At 40.4% G+C, this 18,579-nt stretch overlaps 1 protein-coding gene across 1 annotated transcript in view; it reads left to right on the top strand.

The window, feature by feature from the left end:
* LOC311618890 (leucine-rich repeat- and IQ domain-containing protein 1-like) overlaps positions 1-18,579 on the top strand; it is a gene marked incomplete at its 3' end in the record, with an annotated part of 227,460 nt that overhangs the window by 87,787 nt on the left and 121,094 nt on the right. Inside the window, exons 14-16 of the mRNA XM_084876624.1 lie at positions 111-290; positions 3,465-3,911; positions 12,118-12,328. Of these exons, the coding sequence (XP_084732750.1) occupies positions 111-290; positions 3,465-3,911; positions 12,118-12,328 (838 nt within the window). The remainder of the gene's footprint in view (positions 1-110; positions 291-3,464; positions 3,912-12,117; positions 12,329-18,579) is intronic.

Raw genomic sequence — 18,579 nt, 5'->3', positions numbered from 1 at the left:
TTGATAGTAAATATTGAAGTGAAGTAGTGTTAATCCATGTATTTTGTTCTTTTCCTTCAATATGAAGTTAGTTTTTTTGGGTCTTTTCAATATTTTTTTTCTTTCAATAGGCATTCTTTGCTTAAAATATTACCTGCTCTAAGAATCCTTAATGGTGAAACTCTAGACTCTTATTCAAAAAGCCACATTGAAGAATACTATCAATCAGAGTTAGGATGTTTCCTGTTACTTTGTCAGTCCCAGATTACAGAATTCAACTTACTAATTGAAAACTATATTACTGGAAAAAGGTAAGACTGTTATCTTTACCTTGGCATAATTAAAATACATAATGCATTTTGTACATATGATTAAAAATATTCTGGTCAATATAATCATTCCTTTTTTGGATTAGAACAGTGTGTTTTAGGGATAGTCTCCCTTCAAAAAATCTGACATCATTTTTACATTGTTTGAAATACATCAATATCTATTTTGAATGCTATTTAAAAGTTAAAATATTAGGTAAAATAAAATAAAGCATGAGGATAGTTTCAACATAAGATGTAAACATTTATTCAATCTTTCTATTAATTATAAAGTTATTCAGCAATTATTGTAGACAAAACACACAATCAGAGAAAAATTAGATAAATAAATAGTTGCAATGAAGTAAGGCAAGTTTTATAATATAGATAATATTTATATATACAAGGAGTATCACAACAATATAATAAAAGCCTGAGTGACCGTTATGGTGAAACAACCAGAATAACCGGTGGCTATGTTGCTCACTGACCACCAAGGGACAGATGCTCAATGCAGGAGCTCATGGCTGTTCCTCCACGGCAGTGCTAAGGATCAGTGAGCCTAGCGTAAAGAGTAGCGAGCAGGTGGGTGGTAAGGGTGAGGGGTCCTGGAATTCAAGAAGGTGCAGGCAGGGCTGAGGGACACCCTCCAAGTGCATGAATTTCTTACACGGGGTCTCAAGTATTTTATATTTCTATTAGAGGCTCAGCGCACAAAATTTGTGCATGGGTACAGTCCCTAGGCCTGGCCTACAATCAGGGCCATCTTCCCCAGCTGCCTGCAGCCGGGCCCACTCCCCTCTACCACCCACCCCAGTTCCCCATTCACCATCAGCCAATCGGAGCCTGTTGCCTGGGGGAAGGGACCAAGCTGTCAGCCATTTTCACCCACTTGCTGACCCTGCCCCCGCTGTGGGCCACCCTCTGTGTAGGGCAACTGGCAGGGCGGGGGCCTTGGCCTGGTGCCACCCATGTCCCCTGCCACCCACCCCCTGCTCCCCATTTGCTATTGGGAAATGGGAGCCTGCTGGCTGGGAAAAGGGACTGAGAGGTGGTCAGTGTACTTCATAGTGACTGGTCAAGCAGTCGTTCTGGTCATTCCAACAGTAGGATCAATTTTCATAGTACCCTTTTATTATATAGGATAGAGGCCCAGGGCACAGGTAGGGGCCAGCCAGCCTGCCCTGATTGGGGCCTGGATTGGGGTTGGGGTTCCCATTTGGGAGCAGGGCCAGCAGAGACAAGGGGCTGTGGGCAGTTTGTAGGCTGGCCATGCCCCTGATCCGAGTGGGGGGTCCCCGCTAGGGGGCAGAGCTGGTGAGGGTAAGGGGCCATGGGTGGTTTTCAGGCTGGCCATGCCCCCAGTTAGGGTGGGGGTCCCCACTGGGGGCTTAGTTGGCCGGGCAAGGGGCCATGGTCGTTCTGGTCTCTGGTCGTTCTGGTCATTCCGCCTCTTTGATTGTAGGTTTTATTATCAGGGTATTAGGGGAGCACAGTGGAACAAAGCAGTCCTCACCTTCAGGGTATAGAAACACAGTAAAATCCTAATCAAATAACATAAAAGAAAACTCATTCCCCATCCCAAATTTTGAATGCATTATTAGCAATGAATTACAAATGATCTTTCAATAATTTTTTTCCTAATTTGCATTGCTGCAGAAAACACAAATGAAAAAGGAAAATGATCTCCTATTTCACTTATGATGAAGCTTTATTATAACTGGAACAATAATATGGGCTTCCAAATGTCTTAATTATGAAATTGTGTTCTTAAAATATTACTATTTGTACTTTCATAGATACTCATCTATATGATATAGTTTTGCTATTTAAATGTTTTAAAATATAGTCTGTTCATGTTAAAAATTAACTTCATAGTTTCAAAATAATCCAAATTTTCATGCATAATTAATGTTTACTTTGAAAAATTACTCAGATTATTTAGATTTATAGTTGCATAAACCTCAACTTATATCTTTTTGTAAATGTAGGATAATATACAATTTTTTATGTCAAAGTGATCTTTGATATCCTTCATGATAAAATGTATATTTCTCAATTTCTTTGAAAATTTATTGTCATTAGCATTGAAAATGGAAAATAGTATTTTATATATTTGATCATAAATGGTGGTAAATTTAAAACCTAGCCATAAGCATTTGATATTCTGATATTGAATTGAACCTTTCTGCATCAATAGCCAACAAAATTAATGAAATATAAAATATAAAAAATATATTGGAGGAGTGCATATAAACATCCAATCCTTTGTGCTGTTAGGGATTATCTAATTATCTCTACATCATAGAAAATATCTTTTATTCTGTATGCTATTGATAAAATTTTATACATATTTTTGTATTTTATACTGTTTCAGAATAAATTTAAGGCAGCTTGGGGTTATATACAGAAAATATATATTTGAAGTAAGTAAAATTAAAAATATGGGGTTATATTCAATATATTTGAAGTAAGTAAAATTAAAAATATTAAAACAGAAATAAAGGAAGATAAATAAAATGTAGACAAGAATAAGGTTTATATAAATGCAGAGTCCTTTACGTTTGCTACTGAGAGCTGTAACCTGGCAAAGTGGAAGTTTGATTGCTTACACAAGCTATAACCTCAATAATTCAGAAATCAAACAATTGTTCAAGAGAATAACAACCATTTATGACTTAAAGTATTTGAATTTTCTTTGGAATGCATTATTTTTCCAGATAAAAATGGGAATAAAAACTTTCCCATAATAGAAGTTCTTTGTTTAAAAGTCCAATACAAATATTTTGCATGGCAAGTGTCAATGTAGAAAGTACTTTTAACTATATTTAATAAATAACTTCTCCAAATTTAGGCAGACATGATTTCTCATGTTTATGGTAGGGAAAGCATAGATTTTTCTCATTCATTTGAACCAAAAATACCTAGAATAAAAATGGCCCTAAAATTTCCAGACATTTTGTCTGGATTAACAGATCTATATTAACTAAACAAATATTTTCAAATTTTGTTAGAAATTATATCAATTTTTATCTAAGCAATCAGAAGTTTTAAAATGAATGTTATAGTCAAGTTTCACATTCATATCAGGCCACAGAGGGAAAATTTCAAAACCTGTACAAGTTTTGATATTTGCAGATATAATCTTGTTATTAATTGTTGTCATTATTTGTTCAGAAATATATTCACCTTGGATGATGCAGAAAATCTCTGTCATCATTTTAAGAAGTTAATGGAACTTAGTAATCAATTTCGATATGCACATGAATTTGGAGATGTGGGTATCACCAACAGAGGTGAATCAGAAGCCCAGCAAAATAATTTGGCTCCTACAGACAGTGACAGCATTCTGCAAAATGGAATCCTTCACTCTTATGCAGACAAACGTAAACCTGACTTACCAGATATTTCTGAAAAACAGATGGACTCTGGTTCTCATCATTCCCTTTTAACCCACTCCTTATGTGAAGACACGGAAGGGATGAATCAGGAAAAAATAATAGACCGGAAAATAGAAGACAGCAAGGCAAGCAGTATCCCCACCAAAAGAATCCCAGTCATGGAAACAGCGATGACGAGCTTCCTGCTGAAGAATCACCCAAATATTGAAAATTATGGAGAAATGTAAGATTTATAGATAACTTTTCTTTTACAGTATATATTTTTTATAGCGAATCTTATCAATGTTACCAAACAATAACTTGGTAAAGGATTTAAATCATTATTATATTTTATATTAATCCCCTTAATTATATTCTTATAATATACACACATTTTTAACTAGTGGCCTGGTGCACGAAATTTGTGCATGGGACGGGGGGCGGGGGGGGGGTTATGCGGGGGGAGGTGTCCCTCACCATGGCACCTTCTCCAATCTGGGACCCCTCGGGGGATGTCCGACTGTCCCACAGACCTAAACCAGCAATCAGACATCTCTCTAGCAATCCAGGACTGCTGGCTCCTAACAGCTCACCTGCCTGCCTGCTTGATCACCCCAAACCACTCTGCCTGCTGACCTGATTGCCCCCAACTGCCCCCCCTTCCAGTCTGATCACTTCTAACTGCCACACACACACACACACACATACACACACACACACACCCCGGCTGGCCTGATCACCCTTAACTGTCTCCCCTGCTGGCCTTCTCACCTCCAACTGCCCCCCCCCCCCCTTGCTGGCCTGCTTGCCTTCAACTGCCCCCCATGCCGGCCTGATTGCTCCCAACTGCCCCCCCCCCCGGCAGCCTGACCACCCCCAACTGCCCCCCCCCTGCTGGCCTGCTCATTCCCAACTGCCCACCACACCCCCACCCCCCGCCGCTTCTGCCTCAGTCCCACAGTTCTGCCACCATGGCTTTGTCCAGAAGAATATCTGGAAGATCTCCCCTCTTTTTAGCATAGACTATAGCACAGATTAATTTGATTGACTTGTGGCAGATTCTGATTTAATTGACTAGTTTTTCATTAAAAACTAGTGAATATAAAATTATTTTTCTGCTTTCTAATCCTATATAATAAAATCCTAATATGCAAATCGACTGAACAGCAGAATGACCGGTCACTATGACGTGCACTGACCACAAGAGGCAGATGCTCAATGTAGGAGCTGCCCCCTGGTGGTCCGTGTGCTCCCACAGGGGGAGCGCCGCTCAGCCAGAGGCCAGGCTCCCGGCTGGCGAGCACAGCAGCGGTGCGGGGAGCCTTTCCTGCCTGTGCTGCAGGGGAGCTGTGAGGAGCTCGGGGCCCCCTACTACAAGAGCCCGGACTGAGAGAGGATGTCCAACTGTGGCTTAGGCTGGCAGGCGGACATCCCCCGAGGGGTCCTGAACCACAAGAGGGCACACACAGGGCTGAGGGATACTCCCAACCCCCAGTGCATGAGTTTCACGCACCAGGCCTCTAATGTCTACATAATTAAAATAAAATTTAAGAATAAAATAACATACTGTATTATTTTATAAGTCAGAGAAAAACAAATATCATGTGACTTCACTAAAGAATCATATAAATGAACAAACAAAACAAAAAACAGCCTTATTGATACAAAGAACAGATCGGTAGTTGCTAGAAGGGAAGAAGAACGTTGGATGGAAAAGATGAAGGAATTGAGAAGTAGAAATTGGTAGTTGCAAAATAGTCATGGAAATGTATAAGTGCAATAAGGGAAATAAAGTCAATAATATTGTAATAACTATGTATGGTGCTAGTTGGGTATAGGGAATATCAAGGGGACCACTTTGTGAAGTATCTGATCACCGAACCACTATGCTTTACAGGAGAACTAATACAAAATAATATTAAATGTGAACTGTGATTGAGAAAAGAATTAAAGAAAAATATTACTTATTCTAAAAATAATAAGAATTATCAGATTCTTAAGAATTATTCTAAAAATACTTTCTAAATATTCAGATAATTTAATTTTTAAAAATATATCTTTTCATATTCTATTTATTTGCTCATTGATCCAGTAAACATTTGGTAAGCATCTATGCCAGTATTAGAATCCATGTGCTATAGTTTTCTTTGAAATAACAATTTTAAGGTTGGGCAATATTCTTTTAGATTAATAAAATAAATCCCCATCCTATCTAATAAAGGTGGAATATGTTAATTGACCCTCATACCATCACAAAGATGGCAGCATCCACAGCCAGTAAGGAGAGAATATGCTAATTGACTGCCCCACCTTCAAAGATGGTGGCGCCCACAGCCCCAAGTTGGCAGCACCTAGTCCTCTCAGCCCTGCTTGCCTGCCTCCGGAGTCCTCCAGTCCCTTCAGTCCCCCAGCCACCCATGGCCAGCCTGAGGCACAGGCAAGCCTCAGATGTTGGATGCCCAGCCACCCAGGGCTGGCCCAAGGCTCAAGTAACCAGGGTTGGCTGAAGCTTGTGCTGCCTGCAGTGGCAGCAGGAGTGATGGGGTGTTACCTTCCCCTGATTGCTAGGTCACCTCCCACCCCTGAGGGTTCCCAGATTGAGAAAGGGGGCAGGCCTGGCTGAGGGACACCTCTTCCAGTGCATGAATTTTCATGCACCGGGCCTCTAGGTTAACCGTAAAAATCTTTTAAAAAGAAATGGTTGGCTTTATTTATTTATTTTAGAACTGCCAGACTTGTTTTTACTTTGGCCTGTCAACTTTTTCTGTTCTTTTTGCTTTGGGCCTCAGTGTCAAGCCAACAAAATTAAAACTGGTCAAATTCAACTTCTCCTTAATAACAAGGCTGAACAGGGTTGAACATGGATTATCACAATAGCTAATCTTGCTTTTCCCAATCTTCATTCTTTCAGGAGTTTTCAGTGCTAATGGTAATTTATTTTCTGGGAGCTATATTAACAGTTTTCATATAGTGAAACTAACATGTATTTCCTAATATTTTTTAAAAATTTTACCTAAGAAGTCTAACATTTTCTGACATTTTACCAATTTACATAATTGATTGCTTTTGCTATGTAGGAGGAAATTTTTTTTTCTTCTATCCTAATAAGTTTTTAGTTGAGACCCCTATAACAAAAGATAGATGAATGAGAGAAATGTATATATGTTAATTTATTTAATATAACTTTTATGTTACATAGGAGCTTGCATTAAAATGAGGACCCAAAGAAATAGTTAAACCTGAGCATTTGTATATTAGGTTCAATGATGAATGAATGGTCCTAGAAAAATATGATATGACACAGGCTATGAACTAAGAGTAGTAAACAGGAAATTTAGCAAGGGCTGTTCATTCATGTCCCTCTTGTCCTTTATTTTGGGATAAAAATGCTTTTTTCCTCTGGCTATCAGGAGGGCAACTCTCCTGTGAGGATTTTCTGACCTGCTTCCTGGGAAGGTCAAAAACCCCTTCTTCCACATGCCTTTCAAAGCTTCCAAATTAAAATATTAACTATGCCAATGCACCAAATTTTGAAGTAGCATATGAGGGGACCAAAGTTTTGTGGCCCCCAAAATATGCCTTATGAGGTATTAATTTTAAGCTGGTTAATATCCTAAAGGAATTTAACTAAATAATTTTCTCTAGGAATGGTGATATCATCACAGATAACTGTAATTTACCATAAACTAATGTATGATAGAGAAGAACGTGACAAGGTTCATTTATTCCAAGTCCTCTCTGTGACCCACTGTCTTTTCATTTCTATCTGAATTGCCTTCCTGCCCTTTGAAATCCCAAACCACAACCCTGCTCCTTTACCCTTTGCTCCAGAATGGCATAGAAACCTCAACTGCCCAATGCCTTTTTGGGTCTCACATCTTATGACTCACCTGATTATATATTGAAATAAACTTGGACATTTTCTCCAGCCAGAAGAACTTTATTTTTAGGAAGTGTCCCATGCTCAGAGACAGGTGAGGGATGCTCAAAGACCTGGCTCCTCTATGTTGTCTAGTTAATGGGTTATACATGGGAAACATAATTAATCATGGTGACTAAGTAACTATGGTCATGGTCTCTTCTGATTGATTGGCACTAGGGATAAGGAGTAGTTGATCAGTGCATCTGGTCCTGGTGTCAGCCATGGCTTTTCTGGGCATTGAGCTGAAATAGACTGAGGCCTACATGTTATCCCTAGTTAGATGGAAACACTGTTTCTGTGGTCAACACACCTAGGCTTTTTCCCCCTAAGATTATTTGATGCTGATCAGAAAGAACCTCATTGTACTGAGGGCTTAATGATTAAGGGAGTGGTTCTACAAGAGAGGAGGCAGGTGATTTGGGGTGCTGGATGTGGCCAGTTTGCACCAAAATGAAAGAAAGGAGAAAAGGTCATATTAAAGAAATGAAGTTTCTGCATGGTTATATCTTTTTTGTTCCACCAACACATATCCTATTGTGTTGATAACTCTAAACACACATAAACAATATTCAGAACTTCTAAATCCATCCTATTTAATAAAAGGATAATATGCAAATGAACCATCACTCCAACACACAAGATGGCCACCCCATGTGGACACAAGATGGCCACCAGAAGATGGCCAGCAGAGGAGGGAAGTTTTGGGTGGATCATGCCAGCAGGAGAGGGCAGTTGGGAGGGACCAGGCCTGCAGGGGAGGGAAGTTGGGGGTGATCAGGCCTGCAGGAGAGGACAGTTAGGGGTGACCAGGCAGTAGAGGAGGGTAGTTGTGGGGGACCAAGCCTGCAGGAGAGGGCAGTTGGGAAGGACCAGGCCTCCAGGGGAAGGCAATTAGGGGTAGCCGGGCCTGCAAGTGAGGGCAGTTGGTGTGATCAGGTCTTCAGTGAAGGATAGTTAGAGATGACCGGGCCAGCAGGGGAGGGAAGTTGGGGGACCATGCCTGTAGTGGAGGGCTGTTAGGGGTGACCAGGCCTGTAGCTGTGGGCAGTTGGAGGGACCAGGCCTGCAGGAAAGGGCAGTTAGGGGGGGACCAGGCCTGCAGGGTATGGCAGTTAGGGGCAATTGGGCTGGCAGGGGAGCAGTTAGTTGTCAATCAGGCTGGCAGGGGGATGATTATAGGGTGATCAGGCTGGCAGGCAGGTGAGCGGTTGGGAGCCAGCAGTCCTGGATTGTGAGAGAGATGTCAGACTGCCTGTTTAAATGGGGGTCCCTTGAGGGGTCCCAGATTGGAGAGGGTACAGGCTTGGCTGAGGAACACATACCTCCCCACCCCCCATGCACAAATTTCATGCACTGGGACTCTAGTATATAAAATATCCAAATGATAATAAGGAAGGATGAAAAACTGAAAATATTGACATACTAAACATGTAAAGAATAAAGGAAAAATAAAATGTATACCTGCTTGCTGAATCTTGCCACTGAGTGATTCAGGAATATTTGCTGTCAGTTTTAGAGGTGTTTCCTAAGTGATTTACATATATTCTTAAGCTAAGGACATTTTTATTATGATGATTTTTGCTAAAAATAGGTGATGATGATGATGATGATGATGATGATGTAGTGTAATAGGAGTTGTTTTACTCAACATGGAGATCATCCTATGTTCAGGAAGCCCTAAAGTAACCTTTATATATCTTCACTTTCAATATATGCTTTCAATATAATGTGTTAGTGTCACTGAATAAAATATCCCTCATCTACATTTTCCCCTCTTGGGAATTTTTGATGATATTGGGCCAAGAAATTCAGACACACAATGACTGGTCAGCTTTAGAAGAAATTCGTGGTTACAATCAGTAAAACTTCTGTGTATCTGGTGAAAAATATCTTATATAAAAGCCTAAGAGACTGGAACTACTGATCGCTATGATGCACACTGACCACCAGGGTGCAGACACTCATCACAGGAGCTGCCCCCTGGTAGTCAGTGCACTCCCATAGCCAACCTCCCGCAGTGGGCCAAACTCCCAGTCTCTCCCCCATGGCCACCAACTTTCCATGGTCCTTCCCTCCAGCCCCCAGGCTGGAACAGGAAATTGGGAGTGGGTGGTGGCAGACGTGGCCCCTTTCCCAGGGCTGGTTCCATCCTCAGGGCTGGCAGCCAACCTCCTGTGCTCTATCCAGTGGCAGCAGCGAGGGAAGGGAAGGAGGAGTGGGGGAGGCAGAGAACCGCACAGTGGTGGGGCTCTGACAATGGTGGCATCAGCATCTGGCGTCCATTCCTTCCATGCCCGGCCTGGTGACTGTCACCTCCTGTCCTGACCCTGCTGGAGCCTTTGGGCCCCAATTGACCTGGCCCCCATCAACCCTGATGACTGGCCAGGCCTAGGGACCCCACCCATGCTCAATTTCTGTGCAGCTGGCCTCTAGTAAAATACAAGGTTAAATGTGTTAAAAGTTTCTCATTCTTTACCAATTATATACATTGCAAATTTTTTTTGGACTCTTTGACATTTGAAGTACCTTTTATATATATATAGTGCTTTAAAATGGTATAACTTATTTTTTGTTCAAAAGATGAAGAAACGAATTGATGGTTCGATGTGAGTTAAATCCATAGCAAAATGTACAAAATTCTGTTCACCCTAAGAGAAGGAAATGATTTGTTGGATTGTGACATTAAAAAACAAAATTCAACCCAGTAAATTTGAAGATCTAATTGGCTTTATTAAGTGATTCATGAATCAACGGGAAGGGAGCCATGGGGGTTTGTATAAAATGGAAGGTTTTTGTAAGAAGAAGCAGGGGGCAAGGTGCCTATTAAGAAAGAAAGGAAGGATTATTTTGAAGCCAGGGCATCTTTTCTTGGGGGAAGAGAACAGGAAAAATTTTATCATGCAGATAGTCTCTTATTTGTATGAGGAACAGCGGGGCAGCATATGACTGTTTCCTTTATGGGTGCTTGACCAGAAAATTACAGATGGGTTGATTAAGGTTCTGGTTCTGGGAGAATCAAATCTGTAATTAGATTAGGTATTAAACCTGAATTTGTTATCATGGGCTTTTAGCACAAGGATGCTATTTGGGGTCTGTGTTTTTCTTTAGCAGTGATTATTTGTGTCCAAGTATTAGGAGTACAAGCAGTTTATCCAAGGCCAGTGGTCGGCAAACTCATTAGTCAACAGAGCCAAATATCAACAGCACAACTATTGAAATTTCTTTTGAAAGCCACACTTTTTAGACTTAAACTTCTTCTAATGCCATTTCTTCAAAATAGACTCGCCCAGGCCATGGTATTTTGTGGAAGAGCCACACTCAAGGGGCCAAAGAGCCGCATGTGGCTTGTGAGATGCAATTTGCCGACCAAGGTCCTAGGCCAAAAGTTTTATCCATTAACTTGAATTTTCTATTCATAGCAAAATAGTTTGAAGGCTTCTAAAGGCTTTAGGTAAGATGATGGTGATGATAATTGTGGTGGTGGTAGTGATAATAAGAATAGTGCCAAATAATGAGAATATGGTTACATTTTTCCTTTCTAATTTTCCATAAATGTGTAACTATAAAAAAATCTAGTCATGTCTGACAGAGTTTATCACATAATTCCCCTTTGCTTTAAGTGACTAGAATGGGGTAGAAGAAGATAGCATTGGGTTTGACAATAATAAAATCATTAAAAACAGTTTCACGGAAGCACTGGAGAAGGATATTATGCAAGAATTAGTTTTCCTTCATAAGACTTTTAAACTAAACTGAGGGATTTGAAGAAATATTAAGATAATAGTTAGCATTTAGACTAAACTCTTTATCTCTATAAGAGTCCTGTGTGAGAAAGGAAGCATATTCATTTAGGAAGAATTAAATAATTAAGCACATTGAGAATCCACTTATAATCAATATATATTATTATTAAAATTTTGCTAATGTTGATAGGCTGCCTAAGGGGATATGGAAAAAGCCAGGCATGGATTTGATTTAGTGCCTGAATTTGGCAAACATGTAGGTTTGGAACATGTTAGAAGTAACTACTGGGCTTTGTAAGGGTCTGATTTAAGTATTTGATTATGAGCATGAAGGAAAGTGAAGCTAGTAAAGACCTCTTCAGGATAGGGGGCTCTTCTTCCTCTGATCTGTCCGCTATGAACAGGATCTCATCCTTTCTTGCCAACCTAACATTGGTTCCTATTTTTGTCCCCTCTTTTCTACATAATCTCTTTTACTCCCTATCTACTGGATCATCATCCTCAGTAGCATGCAAAATCTAGGTAATATCTTCCTCCTTAAAAGAAAAAAAAAAGTTCCTCGTAATCACATCCCTCTCAAAGTTACCGCCCCATTTCTCTCCTTCAGACTTGGAAGTTTCCATGCTATCTTTACTTCTATGACTAAAGTTAAACAAAAGGTGATGTCTTATTTTCAAATAATTTATTTAGTCCAAGTTTACAAATATAGCTGATAAGGAAGGAACTCTTATCTACAACTATGTGTTTTTAGAAACTAAAAATGTTTTCTTTTCTCTTCATAATAGTATGGCAGCTAAAGTCATCCAGGCATACTGGCGTGGTTACACTGTGCGCAGACGGATTCATTTATCTACAAAACTGCATACTGCTTCATCAGGACTCCTGAGATCCCAGCCAGAGTCCAGCATCAAAAATCAAACTATTTTAAAGGAAGAAAAAGTACAAAACACTGTGAATATCCAAGAACAGATGGAAAAGGCTGCAATTGTCATTCAGGTTAGTATTAATCTTTTGGTGAAATATCAGAAGAGATGTAGTGGTCATCTTTCACTGGGTTATTCTATCCCAGGGGCCAAGTGCATGAGTTTGTGCACCTTGAAAGGAACTGTGGGCCACGAGGCTGTGGTGGGCACAGGGGCGGGTCTCAGCCCATCCTCCACACCCCTGCCCTGCCCCTCCCACTGTGGCCCAGGGTCCTCTGTCTGCCAGCAGCCCCGGTCCCACTGCCTCCTCTCCCATATTCTGATAGCACCGACCATGCTCACATATGCTGATGGCATATGTGTCTGGGGCTGGCACCAGCAGTGGGTGCAAGCAGGGCCAGTGCCATCAGCAGGTGCGAGTGGCAACTGCTGCCCCCATAGCTCCTTAGGAGCAGGGGGAGGGGGAGAAGCCATCAGGGGTGATCAAAGATGGCAGCTGCTGCTTTCACCTGCGGACAGTGCGCTGGCAGTGGGTCTGAGCGGTGATTCCAGTGCCAGGAGCAGGTGCGAACAGTGGACGGGACCACAGCATATGGGCGCAGAGAATTTTTAGTAACCAGAGGCTCTCCCTGATGACAGGTACCAGTGCCCTGCCTTGGTCTGGTGCTCCCACTCGTCTGCTCCACCAACCTGCTGCAGCCAATGCCCATCATGCTCCACACTCTGCCCTCTGCTAACACCTTCTATGTTCTTTGTGTGCCCCCTGGTGGTCATCATACATCATAGCAACTGTTTTTTTGTTTTGTTTTGTTTTTTTGTTGCTCGGTTGTTCCTCCATTCAGTCTATTTGCATATTAGGGTTTTATATATATAGGCTAGAATCCTGGTGCATGAAATTCATGAATGGGATGGAGGGTCCCTCAGCCAGAGCTGCACCCTCTTGCAATTGGGAACGCTTACTCCTAACCACTCACCTGCCTGCTTAATTGCCACTAATCTCTTTGCCTGCCTGTGTGATCGCCCCTAACCACTCTGCCTACCTGATTGCCCCTAACCATTCACCTGTCTGTCTTATCTCCCCTAATCACTCTATGTGCCTGTCTGATTGCCTCTAACTGCTTCTGTCTTGGCCCCTGCAACCACAGTTTCGTCTGGGAGGATGTCCAGAATGATCTGGACTGGAAAGTCGTTTGGCTGTACAGTCTAACTAGCAATTATGCTTTTTATTATTATAGATAGCAAGCAGGCAACTCTCAAATCTCAGTGATTTTCAATTACTAGATTTATTTGTTATTTATGTTATTAATAGGTAGGAAAGGTCCTCGTCTCTCTGATTTCTAGTGGGGGTGGATTTCTTGGAATATTCTGACAAAAACAATTTTTATGAGACTCACACTGGGGGATGCATAAAGTAGAAAGCTTTATTTTCATGGAATTAAATCCCTGAGTTTCCAAAGTTCCATTTCCCTTTGCTTAGTCAGAGTACAAGTGTATCTGGTTTTTAGTAGGGCTAAAATCATAGTTAGTGTCCAGAGTTTCCTTTACATATCTGTATAGTCCAATACAGCATCAGGGTAGCATAATTTGTGTTCCCTGCTGCATCCATCAGTCCATTTCATGTGGGGTCTGCAGGTTCACATGGCTGTGGTGGAAACACAGGCAAGTGCAAAGAAGCCAACAACAAACTAAGAACACAAGAGTAGAACTCCTTTGTTTAGGAGATTATATATTCTCAAATTTTCACCTGCTTGCAATGGCCACACTCATTCTGGCCAATGATCTTTGCTTTCAGGTGTGACTGACAGACAAGTACCTTCCCTACATCACACCAGCCTTACTGGGCATGTGTCTGTATTCCTATGTTGGATCCCTTCCCCTAGTGTTTTGCATGGAATAGGACAGTGGTTTCCTGGGGAGTGCAAATTTGCAGCTTCCTGTTAAATCTGCCCAGACAACAGGCTTATGACTGGCTTCCTCCTTTGCTCCTTTCCTAGCTCATTACAGTGGTATCAATGTGACATGTGGGCTGAAGGTTGTTCATCAGTTTAGGTTGTTAATTATATTTTAGAAATGAGTGAGATTATGTGATACTTTCCTTTCTCCAACTGGCTTATATCACTTAGAATAATGCTCTACAGGTACATCAATGCTGTTGCAAATGGTAAGAGATCTTTCTCTTTTACAGCAGTATAGTATTGTATCATATAGATGTACCACAGCTTTTTAATCCACTCATCTGCTGATGGACACTTAGGCTGTTTCCAAATCTTGGTTATTGTAAATTGTGCTGCTATGAGCATAAGGGTGCATATATTCTTTCTGATTGGTGTTTCTGATTTTTTTTTTGGATATATTTTTAGAAGTGGGATTACTGGGTCAAATGGGAGTTCCATTTTCAGTTTTTTGAGGAAACTCCACACTGTTTTCCACGGTGGCTGCACCAGTCTGCGCTCCCACTAGGGGTGCACGAGGATTCTTTTTCCCCTAAATCCTCGCCAGCACTTGTCTGATGATGATAGCCTTTCTGACAGGTGTGAGATGGCATCTCATTGTCGTTTTGATTTGTATCTCTCAGATGATTGGGGACTTTGAGCATATTTTCATATGTCTTGTGTCCTTCTGTGTGTCCACTTTTGAAAAGTGTCTAGTTTAGTACTTTGCCCCCTTTTTTGATTGGATGGTTTATCTTCCTTTTGTTAAATTGTATGAGTTCCCTATAATTTTAGAGATTAGGCCCTTATCGGATATAACATTGGCAAGTATATTCTCCCATTATGTAATCCCATTTGTTTATTTTCTCCTTAGTTTTAATTGTCCCGGGAGCTATATTAGTAAAGATATCACTATGACATATGTCTGATATTTTGCTGCCTATGGGTTCTTCTAGATTTTTATGGTTTTCATCTTACATTTAAGTCCTCTATCCACTTTGAGTTTATTTTGTGTATTGTGTAAGTTGATGGTCTAGTTTCTTTCTTTCTTTTTCTTTCTTTCTCTCTCTTGCTCTCTTTCTTTCTTTCTTTCTTTCTTTCTTTCTTTCTTTCTTTCTTTCTTTTTTTCTTTGCTTGTATCTGTCCAATTTTCCCAACACCATTTTTTATGAGAATGTCTTGACTCCACTAAATGTTCTTGCCTCATTTGTCAAATATTAATTGAGCATAATGGCTTGGGTCAATTTCTGGGGTCTCTGTTTGGTTCCATTGGTCTATATGTCTGTTCTTGTGCCAGTACCAGCCAGTTGTGAGAACAGTGGTTTTGTAATATAGCTTGATATCTGGTATTGTGATCCCTCTAACTTTGTTATTCTTTCTCAAGATTGCTGCATCTATTTGGGTCTTTTTTTGTTTTTGTTTTTGTTTTTTGTTGTTGTTCCATATGAATTTTTGGAGAATTTTTTTTCTAAGTCTGTGAAATATGCCTTTGGTATTTTAATGGGGATTGCACTGAATCTATAGATTGCTTTGGGTAGTATGGACATTTTAATGATGTTGATTCTACCAACCCATGAACACAGTCTATTCTTTCATTTGTTTATGTCTTCCTCTAACCCTTTTTTCAACGTTCTGTAGTTTTCTGAGTACAGGTGTTTTACCTCCTTAATTACGTTTATTCCTAGGTATCTTAATTTATTTTTTGGTGCAATGGTAAATGGGAGTGTTTTTGTTGTTTCTCTTTTTGTGAGCTCATTATTGGTATATAAAAAAAAGTGATAGACTTCTGGGTGCTAATTGTGTATCCTGCTACAATGTCAAATTCATTTATTAAATCTAGTAGTTTCTTGATAGAATCTTTAGGGTTTTCAATGTATAATATCATATCATATCTTCTGTGAATAGTAACAGTTTTTATAATACTTCTGCTTTCCCAATTTGGATGCCTTTTATTTCTTTTTCTTGTCTGATGGCTATGGCTAGCACTTCCATTACTATGTTGAACAAGAGTGGGGAAAGTGGGTATCCCTGTCCTGTTTCTATTATTAGGGGAAATGGTTTTAGTTTTTGCACATTGAATATGATATTGGCTGTAGGTTTGTCATATAAGGCTTTTATTATGTCCTGGTATGATCCCTCTATTTCCACTTTGCTGAAAGTTATCAAGAAAGGGTGTTAGATTTTGTCAAAAGCTTTTTCTGCATCAATTAATACAATTATGTGATTTTTGCCTCTCAATTTGTTTATGTGATGTATCATGTTTATTGATTTGCAGATATGGTGCCATCCTTGCATACCTGGATGCTATGCCATCCAGATTTCTTGAATTTGAATTTAGTAGATGTTTTGTGTGTCTTCTAGGTTAGGTGTTCTAGGAATGCACCCTACTTGAGATATTTGGGTTTTCTTAATGAAGTTGCGTCTTGAATGTTATTGTTCCATTTCTGGATAGTGTCTCCTCTCAGGGTGTCTGGTTATATGGCTCACTCTCTACCATGTTATACCAACTGTTGTGGAGGTGCTGACTGAACAGCACAAAATATAATACGACAAGATACAACACAAAAGAAACAGAGCATGAATATACATAAAACACTTATAACCTCAATAAAAGTGACCACTCTAGAAAAGAGAATTAAGAGAGAGGAAAGAGAGCAAAAAATTTATCAAGAAAAAAAGAAGGTAGAAAAAAAGAAAAAGAAAAAGGAAAAAAAATATATAGGGAGAAAACACCACAAACCAAACAATTAAACCAAAAAGTGCAAACAAAAAACAACCAGATAAAGGGGGAGGTAGAATCTGTAGAGGTGGAGCTTAAATACAGAAAATAGGATTAAGGAATTTGATGAATAGGGAAAGGGCCATGGTTTAGTATAGAGGAGGTAAAAAGAGAATGAGTGGATAAGAAGATAAAATTTAAAAAAAAAATGATTGATTAATTGATTGATTGAAAAGGAGAGTAGATGAGATAGCAGATAGGCTTTAATTTAATAAGTAAAACTAATTAACAAATTAGGAGAAGAAAAGAGCAAGAGAAGAGAGGAAAAGAAAAAAGAGAAGGGGGCATGGAGTAGGAGTATGGCAGAGGAAATTAGACATGTGACTATGCCAACAGAGACTATAATAGTAATAATGCATCAATAAATCAGATAAAGAAGATCAATTTTTAACAAGGGGTAAAAAGAAAAGAAAGAAAAACTAAAATAGGGACAGGAGGAGAAAAAAACGGATGAAAAGGGGAGACGTAAAGAAGAAAAATGTGCAAAAAAAAGAGATAAAATGAAATAACATTAAAAATAGAATAAAGAAAAATAATATTAAAACATTTTAAAATAAAAGATAAAAAAGAAAGTGTCATTTGCTTCATCTGAGTTTTAATGCCCTATGAGAGCTGGTTTAGGACCCCACTCTTCTGTTCCATCTGCCAATTATGGGCTTTCGTTAGGTACTTAGATGCTGACCACTGTCTTTGGTGTTTAGTCCCATGTTGAAGTTCCAAGTGATCCACCACCCCTCTGTTTGTGTCTGTCTCCAAGCAGGCAGGACCAATCTGCCTGCTTTTCTTGTCTGCCAACTGTCAATCTTAATTACTCAAGCATCTGTTTATGACAGGGCTTTGGGTGGAGGTGGTGCTGTTTGGTTTTCTGGGAATGAGGTGTTTCTTCCTTGACCCAGAGCTACTCCTCTGTAAGTGGCCCAGAATATTACTCTGGCCTGAGTTGGTCAGAGATCCCTGTATGGATACCAGTGGGGCTGGCTGGCAACCTGGAGTTTTTATCAGTCTGGTTCCCAGGAAGTATGGGTAATCAGGCCCCTCTTCCAACCTAGTCACTGAGGGCTCTTTGCGTCTCTTCAGACCCTTTGTTTCCTTTGTAGCTCAAAATGCAGGCAGGGTGTGGCCGCTGTATTACCTAGCTTGAGGCTACTGGGTGGGGCTGGCTTTTCAGGAGAAAAATATCCCCTTAGGTTGTAAGGTTATGAATGTCCCAATGCAGGATCCTGGCCAGGTCTCCCTGCCCTGCTTCCCTCCACAGCCTCTCCCCAAGCTCTGCAAATCTGTGCTGTTCTCCCTGCACCAAAGTCTCAGGTGAGAGTTTGCAATTGAAAAGTCCTATGAACTGGATTTAGTGAATAAAAGCAAAGGCAAAGCAAAGGCAAAACAACCATGAAACCTCTGGTTTCTCTCCAGCCAGCACCGTGCTGTTCCGGCCACTTTTCAGGCCACCTTTCTGGATGCAGCCTTTAGCAGCTCTGGTCTTAGATCTACATTCCTTGGCTGCCAGCAGCCCTGTGGACTTTCATTCCACAGGCGGATACTATGCCTGTCCCTAAGGAACATGGTTTTGGTGCAGTGATCTTCCTCACCCTCAGCCTGGTGGTCCAATGTCCCTCT

The sequence above is a fragment of the Pipistrellus hanaki genome, assembly GCF_964339955.1.
Source record: "Pipistrellus hanaki genome assembly, chromosome: 3".
Classification (NCBI taxonomy): domain Eukaryota; kingdom Metazoa; phylum Chordata; class Mammalia; order Chiroptera; family Vespertilionidae; genus Pipistrellus; species Pipistrellus hanaki.
This window is presented reverse-complemented; position numbering and strand designations above follow the sequence as displayed.